The sequence below is a fragment of the Puntigrus tetrazona genome, chromosome 21, assembly GCF_018831695.1.
Source record: "Puntigrus tetrazona isolate hp1 chromosome 21, ASM1883169v1, whole genome shotgun sequence".
Lineage (NCBI taxonomy): Eukaryota > Metazoa > Chordata > Actinopteri > Cypriniformes > Cyprinidae > Puntigrus > Puntigrus tetrazona.
This window is the reverse complement of record NC_056719.1, coordinates 17,610,338-17,635,829: the sequence shown is the minus strand read 5'-3', so window position 1 is coordinate 17,635,829 and position 25,492 is coordinate 17,610,338. Positions and strand designations below refer to the sequence as shown.

Below are 25,492 nucleotides of genomic sequence, written 5' to 3'. Positions count from 1 at the left end.
AAATAAATTAAAATATATATTTCAGAAGATTCAAAAGCGTTCAAAGAAAATTTTATTTAAAATTAAAATTATTATTTGATATATTTACAAACTTTACAGTCTCAGAAAACAAGCTCCAATTAATTTATGCATTTTTTTCCCATGCATTTATTTATTTTTTCATGTGGGAGGGTACCATTCAGGGTATTACTCCACTGCTGAGTTGAGAGAAGGCTGTACAGTATTTAACCCCAGTCGGCCCACGGGCTCTGAGGGTAAGAGGGTTACTGGGGACCCAGCTTTAAAACGCCCACGGTTCACAACAAAAGGCAGATTCAGCTTAATTCCTACAGCAGAGTTCCTCTCCGCCTACGAAACTATGAGCGCATTCCAGCATCTTCCTACACAGTGACTCGAGTGGCCCCTGAGGGCCCGGGGCGAACGCATGTGACCTATCAGGATATCTCAGCGCCATTCAGAACTGTTATCCGGTGCATTTAAACAGTTAGTCAAGAAGATTTCCTTTGGGGCACAGCCAGCACCCTGAGAGATGCATTACTTCATGTCAAAGCGTGTCAGTACACTAAATACTGAGCTGCATTCATTTCATAAGGTTTTTCTTTATAACTTAAATACTTCTTTATAAATGTAAATAAAGCGTTTGTGTGTGCGTCACAGTAAATTCAGTAAATATTAGTATGCATTTAACTGTCATAATAACCAAACAGATCGCCGCCTATCAGTAAAACTTTTTTAAACCCTGCTCCGCAAGGCTTGGCTTTATGAATATTAATTACGCAAATGACGTTCACCTAAATGAGCCTCGCTGATTGGCTGAGCCGGTAAGCGGCAACGAATCTGCTAAAGGCCTGGCTCATGAATACATGAATTAATAACCTGCAACGTCAACATGAATTATAGTTAATATTCATAACCTAATCCTTCACCACGCTAAAAGTCATAGTTTCGTTTCGGTGCCCGTCCAACAGGTTTATTAAGGTCTGAACTCACCTTATAAACTTTTCCGAAAGCGCCATCGCCCAGTTCCCCGATAATTTCCCAAATGTCGTTCGGATTTACGTCCCGATGAACGTGCTCGTACTGTTTGGTTTTCTTCTTCACCTCCAATTTGTAGGAAGTCGGAGGATCTTGCTGAATTTGGCAAAGCCATTTTAGAAAATAGTGGCAGCAGGCGCAGACGCTAAAACGAAGACAGACGATGCAGCCGATGAATTAGTTGACTTCGAAAAAAACAAAAGCGCGTGAGCTCAAAACTGTCCAACGGTCCGCGGAAGTCAACACCTTCATCATTCAAAGAAATTAATTCGCGTCAAACTGAGAAAGACGCGTTCTCCTCCATCCATGAGCGAAGTCTGCTGTCAGAGGCGACTGAGGCACTCATGTTCACCTGCTGCTGCGAGACACGCGGAGCCACGCCCACCCACGCGCGCCGAACCACGCGACTGTGGGATTTGTAGTTCTTAAGCGTTTAGCGTCAAATTCAGATTAGCGTCAAAACTACAAGGGCTGTCTGCAAGCAATTATTTAAAAAAAAAACTATTTCGTGAATTTTAATGGTTGTATTAAAATATAAATCTATATATATTTATATATTATTAATCTAATCGAGACGTACAGAAAAAGTTTTAAAGTTAAAAAAAACTGTTGCACACAACCCCCACCTAGTGGTAATATGTGGTACGGTTATTTATTAGAGAACAGAAAACATGTAAAAAATGATACCAAAAAATGCACATGTTGAATTTAATGATATGTATATTTAAAACAATAAACATTCAAAATAATAAGTGATATATTAGACATGCCTGTGGGTCACTGACTTGATAATCTCTTTCTTTAAGGTATTCAAAAAATGCAATAAATGTCCATTCGTATTCTATGCTAACACTACATCACAGTGTTTCCGATTTTTCTTAACGAATTTATTTTTGAAATATTGCTAAGATTTGAACAGTTCTGCGGCCTACATCAAAGCTGTGTTAATTTGGCATAAGCATGCAGGATAATACAAACAAATCAAGTCGTGATTACGTTCTCCATGCTACTGGTTATGAATAACATACGAGGAGCACTCTTTGTCCAGTGACGTCTGAAGTGATTTCATCCTCTCCATCTTCTGTGATGTAGCGCCTCACAGTTATCATGAGTATAAACCAGCTCCTGAAACACACGGACGAGCCTTTAATGAAGCGAGCAGAAGTTCCCACTAGATGCAAACGACAGACGCTTGACCTACCCCGTGACATTTCTGTGACATGATGATCTGGAGCTGTCTGATGGTGGCACGGAGATGCTGCACACTTTCCTGGTGTAAGAACATCTGCGCTCCCTCAGAGCGTCCAGCAGAGTCTGATACGAGCTCATGGTGGACATCAGGCAGGCGTTCTGACCGACACAACGGTGCAAAGTTAAGAAATGCATTGAAAAAAAATACACTACTTTTTTTCTTTTCTTTGCATTTATTTTAGCCACATTTATTAAGTTAAAAGCATGTGAATGTGTTTATTTAAATGTAGCTAAAATATACTTTTAATTTTGTTTTAATAATGAATTCAATAAATTATTTATTTTTCAGTGTACATAAATTCTCAATTTAACCAATAATTCTCAATTTACTAGTCTTAAAAGTATGCATTGTTTTCTTATATAATAAAGATTATTATTATTATATTTTTTGAGGTGAAATCTGGCCCAGGCATTTCTTCAAGAGATTCACAAATGGACATTTCTCACATTTCTGTTTCTCAGAAGGAGAAGTCGTCATAGCATTGAAGAGCAGTGAACAGCAGAGAACCAGAAATACATTTCTTGCATTCCATTTGCTCAAATGACTTTCAATAAAAGAAAAAAATCGAGAGAACAGAAACATTTATCCACGCCCCCATAAACGCTGCACTAGAAACAGTCTTGCCTTAGTGTTTACTTTTTTTCCCTTTTTTTTTGTAATTTTTTACGCAAATGTCATATCAAATAAAATATAGTTTTATAGATGTGCATGCATTTAAAAAAAATATACATAAACATACAAACAAAAAAAATGTACTTATACAAGCATAAAAACTAAATGTGTTTATTTAGATGTAGCTAAAATAAACAGATTACCTTATTTATTTATTTATTTATTTATTAGAAAATATATTGTAATTTATATTGAATTAACATTGAAATTTATATTTTTTTCAGTGTAAATAATAATATAATAAAATAAATAATTGTTTTTAAAAGTATGCATTAGCTTCTTAGATAATAAACATTTATAGTTTAAACATTTATTTTAATTTCTTAATTTTTTTTGCATTCCAATTTGCTCAAAAACAAAAAAGAAAAACTCCACGATAGTGTCCTCATGACTATCAATAAAACATTTTTTTATTACTATTATTATTATTGTAATTTGATGCAAAGCTGATTTAATATAAGTAAATATACTTACTTTTTCCCCAAAAACCTTTGGGATTTACTTAATCTTGCGACCATTGCTCAGCAAGTTTCGTTTTATAATATCTGAAAGCGAAAAAGCGCATTATTTGTCACGTCAAGCAAGCGTGTTGGAGTCTGAGGCGGGACTCACGTGGACGTCGATGTAGAGGTCGGGCAGGTGAGCGTGCATCCGTGCTGCAGCAGAAAACACAGGAGAGCAGAAAGCATCAGAGCTGTGTCACAGTGACTCTGGTACTCAGCTCAGCGGGCCGGACTTCACGGTGTCGCGTCCGTCTTGATCTGGGCCGCTCTCTGGGTGATCTCTTGCCCATGGCCAGCACTTTGGAGTAGCAGGTGGGCGGGATGGGATAGGGCTGAGCCTGGAGCTCCGGGACGGCCAGGAGCAGGAGCAGCGTGAGGGAGAGCATGCTGTCTGGGGGTCTGTCCCCGGCGCCGCTGCATTTATACACCTCCCGCGCTCAAACATCTTGTGCTCGTTACAGAAAACGACATGATTTATCAGCCACTCGGGCTGGAATTCACGTCGCATTTCTCTCAGCCAAAGCGTTTTCTGAGTGGGAGCGACACAAAACAACATGACAACTGTTAGCTAACAAATATGCATGAATCGTTTCAATGTTTAGATGCATATACACTCACAAAAAAAAAAAAAAAAAAAAAAAAATATATATATATATATATATATATATATATGGTATAGTCTTTGTGGTGTTTAATGCAAGACAAAATAAATAAAATAAATAATATATATATATAAATATATACTGCTAAAAAATACAAATGTTAGACAAATGTCTACATGTATTTCATGCCACAATATGTAAATAAATCGAATGCAACTAATTAACTAAAAATCAACCTAGATAGGAGTTTTTCTAAACACTCATCCTCACAGAATACTGCACTGCTAAAAAAGTGAGCTTCTTACTTAAACTTTTCTGTCTCTGTTTTCAGCCAAAATATCTAAATAAACAATTGAACTAATTAACTAAAAATAAACCTAGAAGTGATTTTCTAGATGAAGTAAAGGTTTATTAAAAAAAAAAAAAGTGAGTGTGTTTGTGTGCTTGAAATATTTAAGTAATTGTGTAATGCGGAAATAAGTGTGTGTAAGTGTATTCAAGTGTGTGTGTGTGTGCCAGTGTGTGTGTGTGTGTGTGTGTGAGTGTGTGTGTGTGTGTGTGTGTGTGTGTGTGTGTGTGTGTGTGTGTGTGTGTGTGTGTGTGTGTGTAGAGTGTGTGTGTGTGTGTGTGTGTGTGTGTGTGTGTGTGTGTGTGTGTGTGTGTGTGTGTGTGTGTGTGTGTGTGTGTATGTGTGTAGTGTGTGTGTGTGTGTGTGTGTGTGAGGTGTGTGTGTGTGTGTAGCAGTGTGTGTGTGTGTGTGTGTGTGTGTGTATGTGTGTGTGTGTGTGTGTGTGTGTGTCAGAGTGAGTATGTAATGTGTGTGTGTGTGTGTGTACGTGTGTGTGTGTGTGTGTTTCTGTATGTGTGTGTTTGTGTGTGTATGTGTGTGTAGTGTGAGTGAGTATGTGTGTGTGTGTTATGTGTGAGTGTGTGTTTGCATGTGTTGTGTGTGTGTGTGTGTGTGTGTGTGTGTGTGTGTGTGTGTGTGTGTGTGTGTGTGTGTGTGTGAGTGTGTGTGTGTGTGGAGTGTGTGCAATTTACTAATATGTTTTAACTTTCACTTGCATGTGCTTTAGTCAACATAAACAGAACATATAAAATGATTATTAAACATATTGCATACTCTAGTGTGTCTATGTGTTAGAAACATGAAAGTAGCTCACTTGCAGTTCTTTCAGGTTGGAGAGAATAAGAGCCAGTGATGTCCTGGAGAAAGCATCCATCACTAGAAAAGACGCTTTGGCTGCATCTAAATGTCCTTAAAGCTGTAAGTGAAGGCAGTGCAGGTGTGTGTCGCTAGATGGCAGCATCAGGTCTGCTGCAGGTTCACTGAGCCTTCACTGCTGGAACGTCCTCTGCTCCTCAATAAAACACACTTGTGCCTCTCTCTGTGTGTGTGTGTGTGTGTGTGTGTGTGTGTGTGTGTGTGTGTGTGTGTGTGTGTGTGTGTGATCAGGGACAGGTGACTGGTGTGTTTATAAACGCCAGTTAAGCTATAAAAGAGCTGTGTGTGCATCGGGCATCTAATCTTGTAAAGTAGTCGTCTGTGCCAGGAGTGTAATGGTGATTTGGCTGATTTTGAGAGATCCTATTGCTCTGACTGCCTAAACAGGATTTCAGTTTGGAGACTGATGATCCGGGCGACTTATTACGGCCTCGTGTGTGTCTGAAGACAGGGGGAAAAGCTAATATCTGCGGAAATTCACACGACCTTGTCCTTCACAAGTTGGGTGTTCAGTGAGGGACGTGCTTCTATTGCATCTAAAACTAAAATCAAATAAAAGCCCCTGCGTGTGTTTGTCTCGCGTGAAAAGAGCCGGGTTGAGCAGCATTAAAGGGGCAGCTCGCCCGAAAGTGAAAATGCAGTGTTTCTCATCGTATATCCGTGACTCTGTTTCTTCAGTAGAACACGAAAGACTTTAACTCAAGTAACCGCAGTCTGAAGAAACAAAGTCACCCACATCCTTTAATGCCCCGCGGGTAAGCAGATAAACATCACTTTTTGGGCGAACTGTCCCTTTAACGCATTTCTATACAACAGTTAAGCACGAAAAAATAAAGTTAGCGATACGAGCTACGACAGATGCTCGTGTCTGAGTGAATCGATGTTCTCAACGAATCCAAACGATTCAAAAACCTATTCGTGAAGTGAGCCGTTTACTTCATTCCTGAATGAATCGGTCGTTTAAACGAATCGATTGAATGAACGAATGAATGCTGCCAGCTTTAGTTTTTATTTTTTAGAGTACTATTTTATTGCCAAAGAAAGAAAGAAAATAAGAAAGACTGCTGGTAAATAAGCTGTTTTGGACTTTTACTGTATGAGCAGTTCTTTATATTTGGCCGTTTCAGTCTAAACATTTAGACTATGTGTAACCTGACTCAAATAAAATAGTTCCTTCTAAAGCCACTATTTGTAATAATGTCTGCTTGAAACCTTATCATTTAATACAATAATGGCTTTAAAAGTGGCTTTTCTTTACAGATCTACATTTACATAGAATATATAACATAATAGCATCACAATACAACTTTCCCTTGTATTTTTATTCGTATTTTTCACATTTTTGAGTCGCTTATACGACATTAATGAAAGTGTTTTATTTATTTATTTTTATTTTATTTTATTTTATGATGTCACCGGTTAAAGTGCATTTAAAAAAATAACGCATGAATAAAAGCCTTAATAGCGCGAGAACACCGCGCACGGACATCAACCACATTAAGCGTGAATACACTTCCACCGTCATCTTCATCATCATCATCATCATCATCACACGCGATGCACATCACATCTGTACCCAGACGCGCGACGACGCTTTTATTCAACAGTTGAGGACGCGTGCGCGCGCGTGTGCGCGTGTGTGTGTGTGTGATGCAGGCGTGAAGCGGCGCGAGCGCGTGTGTGTTCTGCATCAGTGTGTCATTGACTCCGGCTCTGCAAGGATCTTCTCACGGCATTGCGGAGAACTTGTGCGGGATAGTCTCCCGTTCCCGCTGCGGTCTCGCCGGTGTTCCACCGTCCTGCCGGATAAAGCGGTGAGTGCGGGCTTCCCGACGGTTTTATCGCGTCGTGTTAAGTTCAGCTACAGGTCTGTCAGGCGTGCTTTCGAACTCGTGCATATCGAGAACAGGACGCTCTATAAACTATTACCAGCGAGCAACGTGTATATAATCAAGTCCTGTTTGGTATACTGTCTGAAAGTATTTGAACTGGGGCAAGTTGTCACACTTTCGTGCAGTGAATATTTAGTCACACTTTAAGGACCGGTTCTCACTATTAACTGTTTAAATCACACGTTCATTTCTCATTCTGTATTATCATATTAATCCACGCCGCGTGTAAACCTATAACTATCTCCATACCTATTAATATAAGATAAGCAGCAAATTAAGAGATTACTGGGGCTAAAGTTAGTGGCTAGTTAACAGTGAGAATTGCATCTTAAAATAGAGCGTGCATGCAATTTTCTTGTGTGGAAAAATACTATTCTAGTGCATTTTGAAACCCCGGAATGAAACGGAATATTCCGCACAATATCTATAATTTTTGGTTCTTTAAGCAGCTTTAAAGCAGTCTGTTTTTAGCATAGATGAATTAAGGGGCCGTATTAAACAACAACAAATACGGCAAAGCATGTACAAAATCTACTCAAACTTTAGGCTGTTTTGATCTATGCAAAAAGAGGCATCTAAATTAACCGGTTTATTAATTTTTTCAATCAGCCTAAATGCATGACTTTACATCAACAAAACTCATTTTGAATGGATTTTTGCAGGTTAGGACTTTTTACGGCGTAAAACCTCTTCTGTAGGCTCGCTCCGTCACTGGTCCTTCTTCAGCAGAGGCATATATCCTGATTAACAAACACGGAGGATGTTTCCGCTTTTAACCTGGAGATCTTCACCTCTTCAGAAGTCATGGGACTCGGTCAGTCCAGCAGGACGTCGGTCAGTGACGACCCAGAGGAGGGTAAGAAGCTAAACAAGCTGTTCCAGTTCCTATAGTTGGACAGAAGACCCGCATTCACAACACGCTAAAAACACGAACCAGCTCGTATTTCTTTTGATTGCTTGACCCAAATAAACTCTAAAGCTTTTTGTCTGACCAATCACAACACGGCATGTGCAATTCGATTTAATGCAATGTGTGATAACATGCGTTTATGCACTGTGGCGTAATAACACTTCAGTGGCAATTTAAGAATACTGTATATGAGATCGCTTACTTTCCATCTGGATTTTGCCAAAGTAAACCCGCACAAGACAATCTGTGGCTGCTGACTGCAGAAAGTCGTTTGTTGAGGTTCTCAATGGGGGAAATCTGTCTGCGTCTGCAGGTGGGTCGAAAAATTTACACCTGTGTGTGTGTGTGTGTGTGTGTCAAAGAAAGTCGCAAGTACAGTTATAGCAATAGCGATTGGCCCATTTTACAAAGTAATTGTCGGTTGGGTTAAAAAGATGCTAAATTATTATTTTTTCCATATCCTAGCTTGTATACGTGTGTGGAAGATTTCTCAATCCAAATACGAATGAGCTTTTAACCAAAAATAAAACAAAATTTACGCATTAAACCATATCTAGGACATATCTGAACAGCCAATACGGAGCAAAACTGATTGCATGGAACAGATCCGTGCAGCGCGCAGCCAAAAAACTTTACAGAAACGCATGAAACCTGAGTGCAGCCAAAACAAAAGAAAGGCATTAACAAATCCAAAACATGTCCGGAGAGGTAAAACAAGCAAACAAACAACAAATACAAACGTATGACACCAAATCAAAAACCTGTGGGAACAGCCCAAACTACAACAAGCAAGTCCAAAAAACGCATCGAAACCAAATCCAATTAAAAATGTGTTTAATCAAGTAGCTGATCAGTGCACAAGCAGTTTGATGTGACGCGTAGAAATATAATAGGCTAACTAAAATACTCGATACTACAAAATATTACAAAAACAGTTTTGGCAGGAGCTATAAGAGTAAGGGATGTTTCAGAGGGTCAGATGATTCGGATTAATGGTGTTTACAGAGGATTCATAATGGAGCTCGGGAATAATATTACGTGTTTAAACTCTAACGGGATCGGGACCGGTTTTATTGTTTGCCGTATGAAAGTACCCAAGTCAGATTGCTTAGAAAAGTTGCACGAGATGCTTGACTACGATTATGAAGGGCTTGAAAGATGGAGAGCATGTTCAGCTTCTTGCTAAGAGTTTGAGATCTTCAGGAAATGCTTAGATTTTTGTAGAAGTAAAGTAGTTGATAGAGATGGGGCATTCACTATTTAGGGCACGCTGATGACCCCTCTGGAAGTCACTGTGAAAAAGGGTGTCAGCGTTTCTCTAAGTGGCTGTCCTAGATCGTTTGCCCACACTCGATAGGTCAACGATTCTTCAGATATGGGACAAAATATGTTCCTCAAATGTACCTTTAGGTTTTAAAATAGCACAGCGTTTGCACACTGAAGTTTATCGATACAGAAACCCTTTTCTTTCCTCATAATTCAATGCACACGAATATAATATAACTCAGAGAAGTAAAGGTTATATTTGAATAAATATGCATTCACTTCATATAGCTGTGTGCTCAAACCAAATGAGAGTATTCTGGGCCATTTTGAGGAAACTTTTGTGTGTAAAATGCCAAAGAAAAACTGCTGAGCATGCTATCTGAGACTGAGACTTCTGGTTTAAAGTACAATAATCATCACTGGTCCTTGACCAACAGAAGTAGGGACCGTCGAGGAGCGAGCACCGAGCTGTAATTGCTGCTGACAGCATACTTTCGACTGCCTTGGACTGCAGTTTCAGATAGACGAGCTGTGAGAGCTCAGAGACAGGACGCAGGTCATTCACAGGTCAGAAGAGCAGTGAGATTCAGCTCGGACTAACACATCACAGATGAGCAACTTCACAAAGACGCTCAGATCTACCGTAAGCTTGTTTCATTTGCCGTTCAGCATCATAATTGTCCTTGGGAATAAAAAGAGTCAGTCTGTTCTGTTCTCATTTTTATCCCTGATGTCCTTTGGAGCTCGAAACTTGTGGAGTTTCACTGCGTGGGCCAAAACAGCCCGTACGTTTATATTGGTTTGTGTTCTATCTCATCGGTGTAATGTACTGCACACTAATGCATTTATTTGTTGTCTCTCCACAGTCAACTTTGACCACTTTCAGATCTTGCGGGCCATTGGTAAAGGCAGTTTTGGGAAAGTAAGTTTTGCTTTACGTTTACTAGACAAAGCTAATTGCAACGGATGGTGCTGAGGCCAAAGTGAAAACCTTCATCGATTACGCTTAAAACATTGATGATACTGTAGATTAAGATTCAATTAACTCAAGAATAAGTGCGCTAGTTGGCCTTAAGGTGGTTTAATTACTATTACATTGACTCAAAGAGTATGGCAAGCCGACGATTAACGTCTATAAATGTTCAATATGTTTCAATTCTTCAGCCAATGTTTTATTCTGGGATTCTATCTTTTTGACTGAAAGAAGTCAAAAATTCGAACAATCTGAGAGTTGTGGCCAAACAAGTCAAGCCAAAGGAGGTATTTAGCTCTGATTTGACTGGACTTGAGAGCAGCTTTGATACCGTTGACCATGTGACTCTCATAAACATCTTATCCTGCCAATAGGGCATTTTCAGAAATGTATGGTGACTTTGTTTCTTCGTTGTATTTTAACGACGGCTCTTAATACCTGTGGGGTTACTCAGGGTTCTGTTATCTTATTTTCCTTCTACGTTTCCCTTTTCTGAAATCAAAAGATTCATATTGCGCTAGAGTCGGTTTTATCCAGATTGCTCGATTCAACCAACTGTCTAGAAAATAAAAAGATTTAGAAAAGCTGATTAATGCCTTTATTTAGTCTCATCCGGACTTCTGAAATGTTTTGAGTATCGTTTCATGCTTTCAGTTAGTTTATAATACGGTGGCCAGGCTATTTGTGAATGCCCCTAGGTGCCTTTCAGTGGACTTTGGGAGAAAACATAAGGTCCAGCTGTATATTTTTAAAGCAGTATATTTAAAGCTTAAAGGGGATCAGGAGTTTGCTCTTGCGGGTCGAAGGCTTTAGAATAGTCTGCAGCGTGAGATTAGAAAGGCTCCATTTATAAAGCTGGTGTTAAAAATGACTTCTTGTCATTAGCCTTTAAGGGTTTGGACTAGCATACGTTGTTTTTATTGGATGGTTTGGTTTTATGTATTGTATGTAGCTGTATGCTGATGCTTTGGTCTGCAAATAAATGAAATGAATGGATGAATATAACAGTTCTGTTTTTCAGTTCAGTGCTTCGTGGGACTGTACACAGCCTTATACCTTCTGTTTCTTTTGTTTTTCTCCGATTTTCAAGTGTTTTTGCATTAATTAAACGTTTGTACAGTAATGGACCTCGTATCTGGTGGGCTTAGGTCATGGCTTATAACACTTTAAAGAAGACTTTTCAAAACTATACAGCTGAGAATACTATGATAGCGAATAGAAAATAGGGTAGAGGGTAAAGAACAGAAATATAGCAAACTATATGAGAAATGCAGAAACATTTATTAACCTGTAATTATAATTTTGAAATATATCAAAGACCTAATTATAAAGGTATAGGAAATGGAAAATGACTTAATTGAGATTTACCACAGTTGACAGTTCAGTTTAATGTAATAAATGCACTAAACAATGCTTTAGACTATTTATTAGATGTCTACTTATAAGAAAAGGACTTTTGTTTTTTCATTTTAGAGATGTAATGCAAGGAAAAACAGCCAGAACCGCAATCTGAGAGCCCAGATTCCCAGAAAACTTGAATTCAGATGTTTACAAAAAGATCGCTCATGCCATTTTTTTTTTCTTCCCAGGTATGCATTGTCCAGAAAAAGGACACTGTCTAAGAAAATGTACGCCATGAAGTATATGAACAAACTCAAGTGCGTGGAGCGCAACGGGCACGCAATGTCTTCAAAGAGCTCCAGATCATGCAGAACCTGGAGCACCCGCTCCTGGTCAATTTCTGGTGAGTTTATTAAAGCCATTCACCGTGCAATACAAAATAACCTTGTGCGTTCGTTCAGTTTGTACGACGTGATTCACAAACACGACCTTGCAATGTTTCAACAGCGTGTAAGTAGACTACTAGGAAACAAAGCTCCTCGAGCTGACTCATTTGAGCGCAGAAAGCTGTTATATAAGTATATGACTATCAAAATGTCCTTCAAAACTTGACTAAGTGGATGTTTACACTCTTCATTGGGACGTTAGCGTGTTCCGAAGCTAACTGTTGAGTAGTCATATACTTAATACACTGGTGACACTTTATTTTAGGGCTAGCATGCATATCACTAGAATATAAGCAAATTATTAGTATTAGTTAAGCACATATCAATGCTTTATTCTAATTGAACATAACTCTATCTATCTATTAGGCTTTCTCAATCTCAAGTCAACCTAAAGTATATCTTGACACTCATTACGCCTAGTTAACTACTTGAAGCGGTGTTTGAATGGTCTACTAGCGGAATCAGACTAATAGTTTGTGTTTGGAAAATTCAGCTTTCAGCATGAGAGACGGGGCATAGAATGGGTAACGGTTGAAGCACGACATTTAGAGTTGGATATGGGACGAAACAGTGCAGTCACTGTCAGGATGCGTTGGGCTTCACAAATGAACGGAGCTGAATACTAGATACGTGCACACTTCACATGTAGAAAGCTTGCGTGCTGTTCACTGCTTTATTTCAGTAAACTGTCACCTCGATTCGATTCACACTCAACACAACTCGCCAGTAATAATAATATATCGCCATCATTAAACCCAAATATGGCATGCATGAATGTAAAATATAAAAGTCATTGACGAAGTAGAATTGTGCATGAAAAGTCAAATTAAATAAATGTATAATGTGCAAAAACGTGTATTTAGTTACACAGTGTCTCAAGTTGATGTACTCTAAGATTAATTTCAGTGTTTTTTGAACTTCAAAGAATGAATCAAAAAGTGTCAATAAATATGTGAATATATATCAACAACACATGAATAAATTGCATGTGTTAGTTTGTATGCGAACTTAATTTTTTATCGCAATTACTATTTGTATAGTACAAAATAAAAACCGGTGAACTTTATTTTTATTAAGAAAACCTAATTCCTTGCACAATATTGTTATGACTTTGAAACGGTTTTAACAAGCTGTTAGATAAAAAGCTCTAAAAACCCAAAAAAACGCTCAAAATCACACAGATGCGTCATCAAATGTGTTTTTGTATTTGTTAACGCTATCGGATCTGTTTAGGGTTGGTTTTGTTGAATAATGATTGCTATTTTCCAACACGACAGAGTATTAAGCTTTTAATTTAATCTTGAATTATCGCAACATATGCCTGAATAATGTAATAGAAACATTTCATGGTCATGTATTGAACACAAAAACATGCAACGAGGTCCATGATATCTGTGCTGTAAAATGTTTCCACAAGCATACACTATATTTCCGGTTAGCCTGGGTTAAGTACAGCAAATATATAAAACACACATCTTTGCATACCTATGAACACTAATGAGATCGCTTTGGTTTTTTTCGCTAAAATGCCAATCTGATTTAAAATCTGTTCCAAGTGACAGCAAAAAACCAGCCTCAAATAGTATGACGACGCCTTGTTTTCCTTCACCGGCGCGCTGGAACCCAAACCATCGTCTTCATCGGTATGTGACGCAGGAAGGACTAAATCAATGCGACTGCTTTTATAATTACCATTTTATAATTACAAACGCCCCACAGAAAGCATCCCTCTCTGTGCTGCATGGGCCGGAGAATTTGTTGAGAATGGCCGGGAACGGTGATGTGCTGGCAGCAGTGTGAGGCGCTGTGTGTGTGTGTGTGTGTGTGTGTGTGTGTTCCGCAGTGCTGCGGATGTGTGTGTGTGTGTGTGTGTGTTCTGCCGGACCGAGAGAGGCACTCAAGGTCAGATGAGAGAGACGCCAAAACTACTGACGAATATAGAATGATTAAAGATTGATCAGTTCTGAAATAGTTTACAGTAGGCTCTATCAAGGATCGATCACTAATTTCTCAGAACTAACATTGATGCACAGGGGAAGTATCAGAGGAAGTAGCTCATGCGTTTTAAAAAATAATCCACAATTAAGAGGCATGCTGGTTGCAAGCTTTCAGACTGTTACTATAAACACACACACACACACATTGTACCGCTTAGAATTCTTTTAATAATTCTATTTAAATCACATATCAAATCTGAACGTGGGTACAGTGCACTTAAAGGGATAGTTCACCCAAAATAAGGGAAACTGCGTTATTTTCCACTGAACTAAAAAAAAAGACATTTTGAAGAAGACTGGTAACCAAACAGTTCTATAATAGACTTCTAGGGGATTTTTTCCATGCCACGGATTCTTCTGAATATATTATTTTGTGTTCAACAGAGGAATGAACCCGTCACACTTTAGTTTGGAGAGCCATATTAACTAACTATTAAACATGCATTGTACCTCAACTTTCTGCACATTAAGTTAGTAAGGCAGTTGTTAAGTTTATGTATGAGGTGGATTAAATGAAATAAAACATGGCCATGCAGGATAAGTTGTTAATATATGCTTTATAAGTACTAATAAACAGCTGCTATTCTTATAATATGCATATAATAAGCAACTAGTTAATAATGAGAGTTGGTCACCAGACTATTACCAAAGAAACTCATCTTGAAAATGACTAAATAATGACAGTGAAATGTGTGAACTTTACCTTTAATTGCCAACATGTTTTCATCTATTTTACGTGAAGAAATAATTCTTATTATATTTAGCTGTTTGAGTCAAATTCAGGTTTTAATGAGATTATGTTAAACTAAATTAAACTAAAATCTATCCCTCAATTCTCTTGTTTGAACCATGTTTTCCAACAATACGTTTAACGACATTAAAAATGAAACTATTAACTATTAACTATTAACTACAACTTTTCCCTCAGTATTTTTTAATGTTCTGTTTATTAATAGTTAGCGGGGTAGTTAAGTTTAGGTATTGTGTTGGATTAGCGATGTAGAATAAGACATTAATATGTGCCTAATTAGCACTAATAAATGGTTAATATTAAAGTAATATGCATGCTAATGAGCAACTACAGTAAAAGGTGTAACCGTAAACTAAAGTGTTACCGTTTCAGGTTTCAGAAAACAATGTGCAAAACATCTGGCGAAAGACAACAGTTTCAATTTTTTCTCTGCTCAGCATTCAGATATAGCACTAGTCTTTGCGTTACAACTTAAAAAGAAGTCCTTATTACTTTTAATGAGATTTATATCTCTTTATATTTAAAGAGAAGGGCTCTCTGAGTGCGTTTGCACGAAACCCTTCTTGGAGTCTCCTCTCTGTAAGAATAGCAGCGTTCTCGTCTGAAACTGCATCATGCCGTTCGCATTTCGAACGCCTCTAGACGCGCTCAAGGTGAGTGTCTCTTTCGCCAGCGGTGTGTTTGCGCAGGAAGTATAGCTTGACCAAGTGGGCTCACACCTTACGCTTCCTCAGCACCGAGCTGTAATTCGGCCCCTCTTTGACAGGGGCCGCTGAGCAGGCATCGCCAACGGACAAATAAAGCCTGTCAATCAAAGCCCAGCTGAGAATCAATGTGACACGAGTCACGGTGGCTTCTTGAGCACGTTTTCATGCCATGCCTCTTCCTGGTCATCAGTAATTTATCAGATGTGTTCTTCTGCTGTAGTGCAGGATCTCCCCTCAAAGAGTCGTTAGAGGAGGAAAAAGTTCAAACCTGTCGTTTAGTGTAAAGTGGGCATTTTACCAAAGGTAGGACTGCTGTTGTTGAATAAAACTAAAGCCTTAAACCAAAAAAAAAAATTAAATGTCGATATTATATTATTATATTACGTTTGATCAATTCTATTCAGCATCGACCTTAAAGGAACACTCCACTTATTTCGGAAATAAGTTCATTCTGCAAATCCCCCAGAGTTAATCAGATGAGTTTTACCGTTTTTTTGCATGCATTCAGCCGATCTCCGGGTTTCTGGCGATAGCACTTTTAGCATAGCTTAGCATAGATCATTGAATCCGATTAGACCGGTAGCATCTCGTTCAAAAATGACCAGAGTTTCAATATTTTGTCCTGTTTAAAGCATGACTCTTCTGTAACTATACTCTCTTACCATGACCGCAGCAGAAAATAGAGATATCAGTTAGTTGCGTATTAGCGTGCATATAACTAGAATATTATTCATTTATTAGTGCTAATTAAGCGCATATTAATGCATTATTCTACCTGACCTTACTCTACATCCCTAATACATCCCCAAAACGCACTAACTATTAATAACTAGCACATTGGGGATTTACTGAGGGAAAAGTTGTAGTTAATAGTTAACAAGGGCTACCTACTCGTAAGTGTTGCCAAAATGACAAAGCAGATAACATAAATAAACAGCTTCAGCTTAAAAGTAACTAAATGAGCAACAGCACATGTTTTGACAAAGTTACTTAGATTTGTCACCTATCCGAAGAAAACCAATGCGCTTTGAGCTCAGTTTAACGGCATTTATAGCTTAGCTTACTGTTACAAAATATCCTTTTTATCTTTTTATTTATGTAGTGCTTCTGTAAAACGTGTTTTCCTGCCAAGCAGAGGCGTATTGCAAAAGCTGTTTATTTATTAAGAGAGCAATAAAGAGCAGTAGTTTCTGCCAATGTATGTATTTTTTCCTTTCATACAGAAGTCTGTTTGGATCAGTAACTCCTCGTTTGTGTTATGGATACGACATATGTATGGTTTCTCAAATTGTGTGGCTTGTTGTCAGCTGTCTGAAATTACATAAATGCCTATTAATATGTGAATATTTTATGACGTAGAGTCAATTCTGCTGCTTGGTCTCATGGTAGAAATGTACCTGGGTTTACTTTTTAGCGAGACGCAAAACACGAAATAAGTGCATATCAATGAAGGCAGTGAAAGTCCTTTTGTTCCTTTTCACAGAGCATCATTTTGCCAATTACTTGAAGAATATCATGTCGTGACTTCAAAACAGTAACAATATGATGGGATATTAGGAAAACTGATGCTTTTGAATGTTAGCATCACACACGCCCAGGGTCATATCTATGTGTTTTCATAGACGCTGGGTTTGTTCGGTAGATCAGAGATGTTCAAAACGGTTCAAATCTGTGCAAAAAGAAGTTGAAATGACACGACTGCATCAACAAATGCGTTTCATGGTATCAGGTGGGTTTAGCACTGGATTTGGTGCAGGGCATAACTTTGAGCAACAGTTCTTAGATATTTCTATATACCTATATTAAGGAAATAAAGGAGTGCCAGGGTTCACGTATTGAACCTGTGTTTTAGCATCGCTCAGTGGACATTTCTCTTTGAACCTGTGGTGAAACGTGCAGTAAGGTACATAACGGTGTTGCACAGAAAGGGCACAGAGGTTTATATTTCTATGAGATTAGGTTCACAGATGACTCGCGCGGCTCTCTTTAAAGATTAAGCAGTGATACGAGAACATCTGCAGACTGTTGTTGTGTTGCTCGTGAAGCCGCGGGCTGTTCTATTTGTGTCCACGACAGACACGTGTTGAGTTCAGTCTCCGCCAGATGGACGTTTCCAGGGATCAGAGTAAAGCAGGACTCTTAAAAAGGCTTTTCTGTTCTCTTACCTTACTTCCTGAGAACTTCTGCTGTCCTTTATGAACATTAACCACAGCCTTGTGAAAAGAAGCGTACTGTGCTTTTAATGAAACGTATTACTAAAATATTATACTTAATGTAATAGTGCAAATTTAATGCAATGGTTTTGGAAGATTGATTAAACGATTACAAAAATGATAATCAAGTACGAAGTGCATGCGCATTAGTATGTTAGTGAACATCAAAATGATGTATTTCTTTAAAGCATGTATTACAACTTGATTCAAGCAGGACTTTTAATTTGCTTTTATTAAAAGCGCACATCTAATATTATGGCAAAGGTGTTTGCAGATGTCTGCTTTTAAAATGTGTTTGTGATATTATGAATTCGTTTTGCAAGAGATGAGAGGCTTTTTGCATTTTTTGTTTGATGGTCTTGGATTTGTGTGTAACGTTTTTGAGAAAAAAGAGGCAAGATGCGTGTAAGCAGGTGAAAAAAGAGTAAAAAACAACAGCGTTTATTAAAAAATAGAAAACTTCTGTAACAACAGGAATCATTTTTCTTACTTATTTTGATTGAAATTAGTATTTTATTCAGCAAAGTTGTGTTGAACTGCTAAAAAATCTTTCTGCATTGAATAAATGATGTTGTTTTAGGTTTAGGGTTAGTAGAAGTTAGTAGGGTGAGTGTCTGATAGTCAGTATGTAGTATGTCGTGGAGTTAATACTCTAATGACTGCTAGTTGACATGTAGTTAAAGAGCTGCTTACTGTTGGTGAAACTATCGAATAAAGTGTTACTGTTTTTATCTTCATCAAAGAACCCTGAAAGCAGCATCAAGGGGTCCAAGAAAAAAATAAGAAGCACAGCTGTTTCTGACATTGATAATAAATCAGCGTGTTAGGAGGACTTCTGAGGGATTGAAGTAATGATGCTGAGAATTCAGATGCATATCACAGGAATAAATTATATTTTAAATTGTAATAATATTTCACAACATTGTTGTATTTATCGCAGAATGGACTCTATTAAAAGTCTTGTAAGGTTTTGGATGATGTACAGTTCGTTACATTATGCCTGAGATGTCCCCACTTTTTACAAAAACGAATGTGTGTGTGTGTGTGTGTGTGTGAGAGAGAGAGTTTAAGTGTCCCCATAAGGATGGGAATACCAGGCAATTTTGACCTTGTGGAGCCATTTTTAGGTCCTCATGAGGAAAGAAGCTTATAAAACAGAATTAAATGATTTGAAAATCTAAACAATGCCAGTAACAGATACACTCTGTACAGTATAAAAACAAGGAGGGTCCTCATAAAACATGAAAACCCAATGTGTGTGTGTGTGTGTGCATTTTTGTTTGTCGGTTCCAGCGCGATGACGAGACAAACCTGTCTTTAGTTTATGTAAAGCTGCGAGAGCTCTGTGAACCAGTCGTTTTTCAGCTATGAATGGAAGGACACATCAGCAGGCAGCGGGTATGTAAAATCAATGCTGCTTTGCTGAATGCTTTTTCAAATGAGAGTAAAATGAGTATTTGCTGATGTCGAGCTCCCGAGCGTGTCAGACATTGATTGACTGATGGGTTACCGAGGGCACGAGCAGAACAAGCTCAGACCTGCCGGTGGGAGATCTTTCTCTGAAACAAACAAACAGGAAAACAACTTCTGCGCTTCACCGGGGCTCTGTTCCTTCGCTCGCTTCGGCTTCACGGCCCCACAAAATAGCTAAACAAGCACAGGGGGGTTTTTCTCCTCTGTTGACGTTTTATATCGAAGACATTTCCCTCCGAGTTCGTTTCTTCATCAGATTTGGAGAAATGTGTCATTGCGTGGATGTGAATGGGTGCCATCGGAACAAACAGCAAACATAATCCATAAAATAACACTTGCTTCAGTCAAAAAGTCATCTGGTTTGAATCAGGAGTGACGTCTGCTCAAATCAAGCACCTTTTACAAGACAACACAAATGTGTGATATACGTAAATATTCTTATTTTGGGGTGAACTATACCTTTAAATGGCCAGCAGGCTCCTAATATGCTAATTGCTGTGCTCTTGCCAGCCTGACGAGTCTCTTTTGACCTCCTCTCTCATTATCAAGGCGTTTTCCGAATGCCGCTCATTGAATGTTTTTTTGTTTTTCTGCATTTGCTGTAAACTCAAGACTTGTTTACAGCGCGCGAAAATCCCAGATCAGCTGTTTCTGAGATACTCAAACCACCTCGTCTGCCACCAACAATCGTTCCACAAAGTCACTCGGATCACATTTCTGCCCCAACAGGGATTGAGTTGCCGCCTCGTGATTGGCTGAGCAGATATTTGCATTAACAAGTAGGCGTCTCGGTTAAAACAGCCGGTAATCTACCAGTGATCCTACTAAAACCGCCATGTTGCACGTCAAACAAACTCAACCTAGGCTCATTGGGTTCTGAACCGCCGCAATACATACCTATATGTGCCAGGGTTCACGTATTGAACCTGTGCTTAAGCATCATTCAGTGGACATTTCTCTTTGAAACTGTGGTGAAAATTGCAGTAATGCACGTAAAAACACAAGTGGTTCATATTTTTATGAGAGCAGATTGGAAAAAACACAGCTATACATACCAACTGCTGCAGTTTCCAGCTTAAATGAACGCTAGAGCCAGTAAAACTCAAACCTTTCCCGTAATAGTATGATTTAAACATACAGTTTTGATTATCAAAGGCTAGGTTACTCGCAAAATGTTATGTTACGACAAGTTTAACGTCCTTTCACTCTTTTGAACGCTGTGATCGCGGCACGGCCGGTCGAGGACTCACCGACACCATTTGTCTAACGCAGGTACTCGTTTCAAGATGAGGAGGACATGTTCATGGTGGTCGACCTGCTGCTGGGAGGAGACCTGCGCTATCATCTACAGCAGAACGTTCACTTCACAGAGAGCACGGTCGAGCACTACGTGTGTGAGATCGCCCTCGCTCTGCACTACCTGCGCAACAAACACATCATCCACAGGTAACGACTGCACCCGGCCTTTACTAGTCGCTGGCCGATATATATCACCAAGATATATCGGCCGATATTTACCATTTTTCAAATATCGGTATCAGCCAGTGCATTTTTCTGTTTGGCCGATATGTTCTTATTTGGCTTCAGCATTCAGCAGATATGCATTTATATCATTTGAATAACTAATGAACATGAACGGTCTGTCCGTGCGAATTAAATGCCCTTCGGCTTCAGTGAAGACGAGCGAAAAACTCGTGAATTGAAAATTTGCTTTGCTTTGCTTCATGTGTTTGCCCACGATCATATTCATGTTATTTTTACTGTAATATGAGGGATCCTTTGGCTTTATTTGAAAAATATGAACACAAACTACCCAGAACACCGAGTGCCCTGTTGGTTACGGTATTTACTTCCTTTTTAATTCTAATTTATGTAATATGTTTTAAATATTAATTTATTTATTTGTGAAAAATATTTATATGGCTTACATGTTTATATTATGCATTTATATTTTAATACATTTTCAAATGATTTCAAACTTAGTATTAATATTAAGTAAAATAAATAAAGTTGTAATATCGGCTCTCAGCCATCCTGCTTTCCGAGTCATCGGCAGCGTCCTTCAAAAAACCCACAGCCTTTACACAAACACTGATGCAATCACAGCAAAAAGGCACAAATAATTTGAAATAAGTCTCATGCACAAGCATTAGTCAGGTGCTGATGTACTGTACTGTTTTCTGCGCGTGGCTCGGTCTGCTTATTTAGATACAGAGCTGTTTATACATATAAAAAATATGTTTTTAAATTCGAATTTTGTTTAAGCAATACTTGTGCAGAGAGCTCACCACGAGGTGAAACTGCAAGCAAAAACAGGTATTCAAAAACCAAATCAAGAATATTAAAACCAATACACATGCATGCATATCCACACATAAACACACACGTTCCTCAAAAGCCTGAAACATTTGAAAATGATTTAATGGATAATCAGGGAAAGTATAGTAAGTGCTCATTTGTTTATATAACAATATCACAATTATTCTTACATTTGCTTGATAAAAATTTGTAAAGATCTGACAGCAAAAGATGGAGCTGAAGATGGATGTTTGTACATTTAAATACAATACATGTCCTTTTAAAAAAGCATGAACCTTCAGGTTTTTGCATGCAATGTTGGATCTAATGTTATGCTGATAAATCAGAGGCCTTGGAAATGTGTGTGTATTATGAGCATTATTATTTATATTCATTTAGTGCATTAAATGCATCACACATCTGCAGTGTATACTTCATTATTTTTTCCAGAATATCTAGACTGAATCTCACTCTTACTGAAGAACCAAACTTTAAAACCGAGCCAAAAATAAACGATAAATTCTGGACAAATGTGCCGTTCTTTTGTCCCAGCCAGATGCATGAGAAGAACGATAATCAAGACAGTAATAATTCCTCAAGAGCCTTATTATGAATGAAAGAAACTCAGAAGATTACTTTATCTCTGTCCAGCAGGATATACTTCTCTGTGATGAAAATGACCAAGGCCTGTGCTTTTAATGCATGCAGCCGATATGCTGGTTATAACACGGACATTGTTTACACTTCTCACAAATCATATTTTTAGAATTGGTTTCCTCTTCTGTCACGGTCAGATAGCGTCGACGCTCTATCCATACAGTAATGCCGCGGTCTCAAAAACGACTCTCATTTATTCTCTGCCTTCAAACCATTTTTGAAGCTTTTTAAAAGTAAGGGGAGTGTCAGAACACTAAGTGGTTCACCAATCACAATGCGCTGGGCAAGCTACGGTAACCAATCAGAGCACATTTTGTATTTTGGGAGGAGGGGCTTCATTCGATCAAGAGCACTTATTCGCTATCAATTACGACTTGTCCCTGCTTATTAGTAGTTAGTGCAGTAGTTGTTAAGTTTAGGTATTGTGTAGGATTAGGGACGTAGGATAATGCATTAATATGTGCTTAATATATGGCTAATATTCTAGTTATATGCATGTTATATGCAGGTATGAGAAGCACATATTCTGCATAATCATATTCCTGATCCGACCCAATACCTCATTTTAAAAACGAAGGCAATAACTATTAATAAGCAGCAGTTTGTAAAGGGAAAAGTCCTAGTTGATAGAGAAATAGTTTGTGTTTAAGCGTCACGTGAGGAACGATGATCCCCGTGAGACGGACACCCCTGGTCCCACCGCGCTCCTCAGACGAAAACAATACACCCTGTTTTTTTGCTCACGGCGGCTTGAATTATTAACGCTGGAGTGCTACTCAATTAACAGATCTTAAGAGACGAGGCTCTTCAAAACAGGATGTGGCAGATGAGCGAGAGAGACCGAAACATTCACGGCAAACCCGTTCCTCATCCGCGCTTTCCGCTTGGGATTCGTTTTCTAAACTGATGTTTGAGCTATAAAAACGTTCAAACGGTTTACACATATTAGACAAATCATATATTTACGTCGGACTGAACTGACGAAGTCTGCAACATTTTTGGCGAACTGAACTGAAATCACAGTAAAGGGTAAATGAAATCTAGATGAAATCAAAACACTGACTGCACATTTTTGGTGCATGCTGACAGCGTTTTCCTTTTACGTCCAATTTATCATCAAAAAACTACACCCTAGAAGAAGCAGTTAGTAGTCAGCAGCAGCCCTTTACTATAAATACATGTCCAAACTATTTTATAAAGAGATGCCAATAACACTGCAACACTTAAAAATAGGTCTTTATCACTTTAAACGATTTAGTAAGAGATGCTTTATTTATACAACATTCTTTACAGTTTTCTTTATGTGTGGGTTGTATATAGTTATTGCACGCATTTTTTATGGCTTTGTTGTGCAATAAATAAGCAGTCAAAAAATGCATAATATAAAAAAATGCACCATTGATCTTCAAAACACACTTCAAAAATCGAGATTATCATAACTGAAAAGCTGCATTAATCTATATCTGGTGTGCGTATTCGAGGTGTTGGTAATGAAATCTTTTTTGGTCATTATTTGCGTGAACTCTCACGCAGAGCGACAGCTGCCAGCTTCAATCGGATCAATCTCCAGTGGATGTTCCTCGCAGCCTCGGAGCCGTTTGTTTTGCTCCCTGCTTGCGTTTATTTGCATGAATTGTTTCACGAATGCCTCGTTTCGTTCTCGCTTCCGGCTGAAGCTGATATCTAGTCGAGAGTCATCTTTAGTCTGGGTTTAGAGAAGAAATAGTTCCTCATAACTCATAATAAAAAGAAAGCTCCTCGTAATACGTTCATTAAACAAAAGCATAAACTATTATAATTAAAAACTTAAGGTAGACTCATGTTCTGTCTGCGTATGTTTTGAAGTAATTGTGTTATGTTTGTGTCAATATGCTTTTATTATGTTTACTGGCATGTGCTTTTACAGGATTCTTAATGCATCATATGGTTTTAGCATTTATTAATTATAGACATATACTTTGTACCATCAACCTGTCTGGGGCTGTAGATGAAAATGTCCCTGTATGGCCACATCTGGAAACTTTTAAACTGAGAAAAGCACATAAAATATGGCAAGTAATCAACAGCTTGAACGAAATGAGTTAAATGAACATACTAAATAGCTTAGGTTTAAAAGCATAACCTAAAACTATCATCTTTATTCTTTTCATCCATCAGGTAACCAAAGCACAGCAAAAACAACACCACAATAAATTCATTTTCTTCTATTTTCCTGAAATATTCCTGTCACGATTGGCACAAATGGATAGGCAAAGTTATTTTGAGTCAAAACTATATTTTAAGGTCCAATTCTAACTATTAACAAACTACTAACTGTGACCTTTGCCTTAATGAACTCCTAATTAGCTGCTTAATGATAGATAGCTAGTAGTTACATTTACAGATGGGGTAGAGATGAAGAGATCTCATGCAGAATAAGACATTAATATGTCCTTTAAACATGCTAAAAAACAGCCAATATGTAACTTATAGAGTCAATAGTGACAATATTGGTGGGATATTCTATAATGGAGTTGGTTTTATTGGACAAAAGGCCAGTAAAGGGTAGCGCATGTCCAGTTTTAGTCCGGTTAAGCCCTCTCTCTTCATCAAGCAGCACTAACAAACACCGAGCCGCCCACAAAGGGTTCATTGAAGAGCTTGAGTGTCGTTCTCCAGCTGTCCCTCGGCTCCTGAGCATCTCAGCAGGGATCCGGTGACCAGGAGCCAGCTCACTTACAGCCCTCATCATGATATGTGATGTAATGAGGCCATTAGATCCTGCTAATAGCTTGTTGGAGCAGTCGAGCGAAAGAAAAGGCGCTGGATGGGTTTGGGTGGTCAGATAACACAGAGAAAGGCCAGGTGTGGAGGACAAACTCATGCTGACTTCACACGTCACTTCTATCACAGGTCAATCAACTCCAAGAGCTTTTAGATAGAGCTGACAAGTGATGAGTAGACTATTGCTGTCATCTAAACTCAAAGCAGCTATAGATAGCGGTTGCTTAAACGTTGCCAGATCTTCTGTTTCAACAAAGAGTTACTGATATTTTAATATTTAGTATCGTATGCCTCGTTGGGGAAGCCTGTCAGTGTAAAAAAGGGGTTCTGTTAGGCCAAAATTGATATTATAATGTATTTCTTAATTTGAAACGTTTGTTAAGACGGTCGGTTTAGTGCTCATGTTTGGTGGTCACCACAAAAAAAAACAATGTCTGGAAAACACTGGTAACGTATATGGAAATATAAAAAAATGTGTTTAAAACTGAAACCGAAAATGCAGTTTCAGTAGTTAAG

The 25,492-nt window shown here is 38.4% G+C and overlaps 1 protein-coding gene and 1 pseudogene across 1 annotated transcript in view; one reads left to right on the top strand and one right to left on the bottom strand.

Annotated features, from left to right (window-relative positions):
• Positions 1–1,858: 1,858 nt before the first annotated feature.
• On the bottom strand, positions 1,859–3,848 carry LOC122326385 (annotated as a pseudogene).
• Positions 3,849–7,985: 4,137 nt separating this feature from the next.
• The window catches only part of stk32a (serine/threonine kinase 32A), a 36,759-nt gene continuing 19,252 nt past the window's right edge, over positions 7,986–25,492 (top strand). The window contains 6 exon segments of the mRNA XM_043221003.1: positions 7,986–8,037; positions 10,224–10,279; positions 11,920–11,949; positions 11,951–12,002; positions 12,005–12,074; positions 20,531–20,704. Coding sequence (XP_043076938.1) covers positions 7,986–8,037; positions 10,224–10,279; positions 11,920–11,949; positions 11,951–12,002; positions 12,005–12,074; positions 20,531–20,704 — 434 coding nt within the window.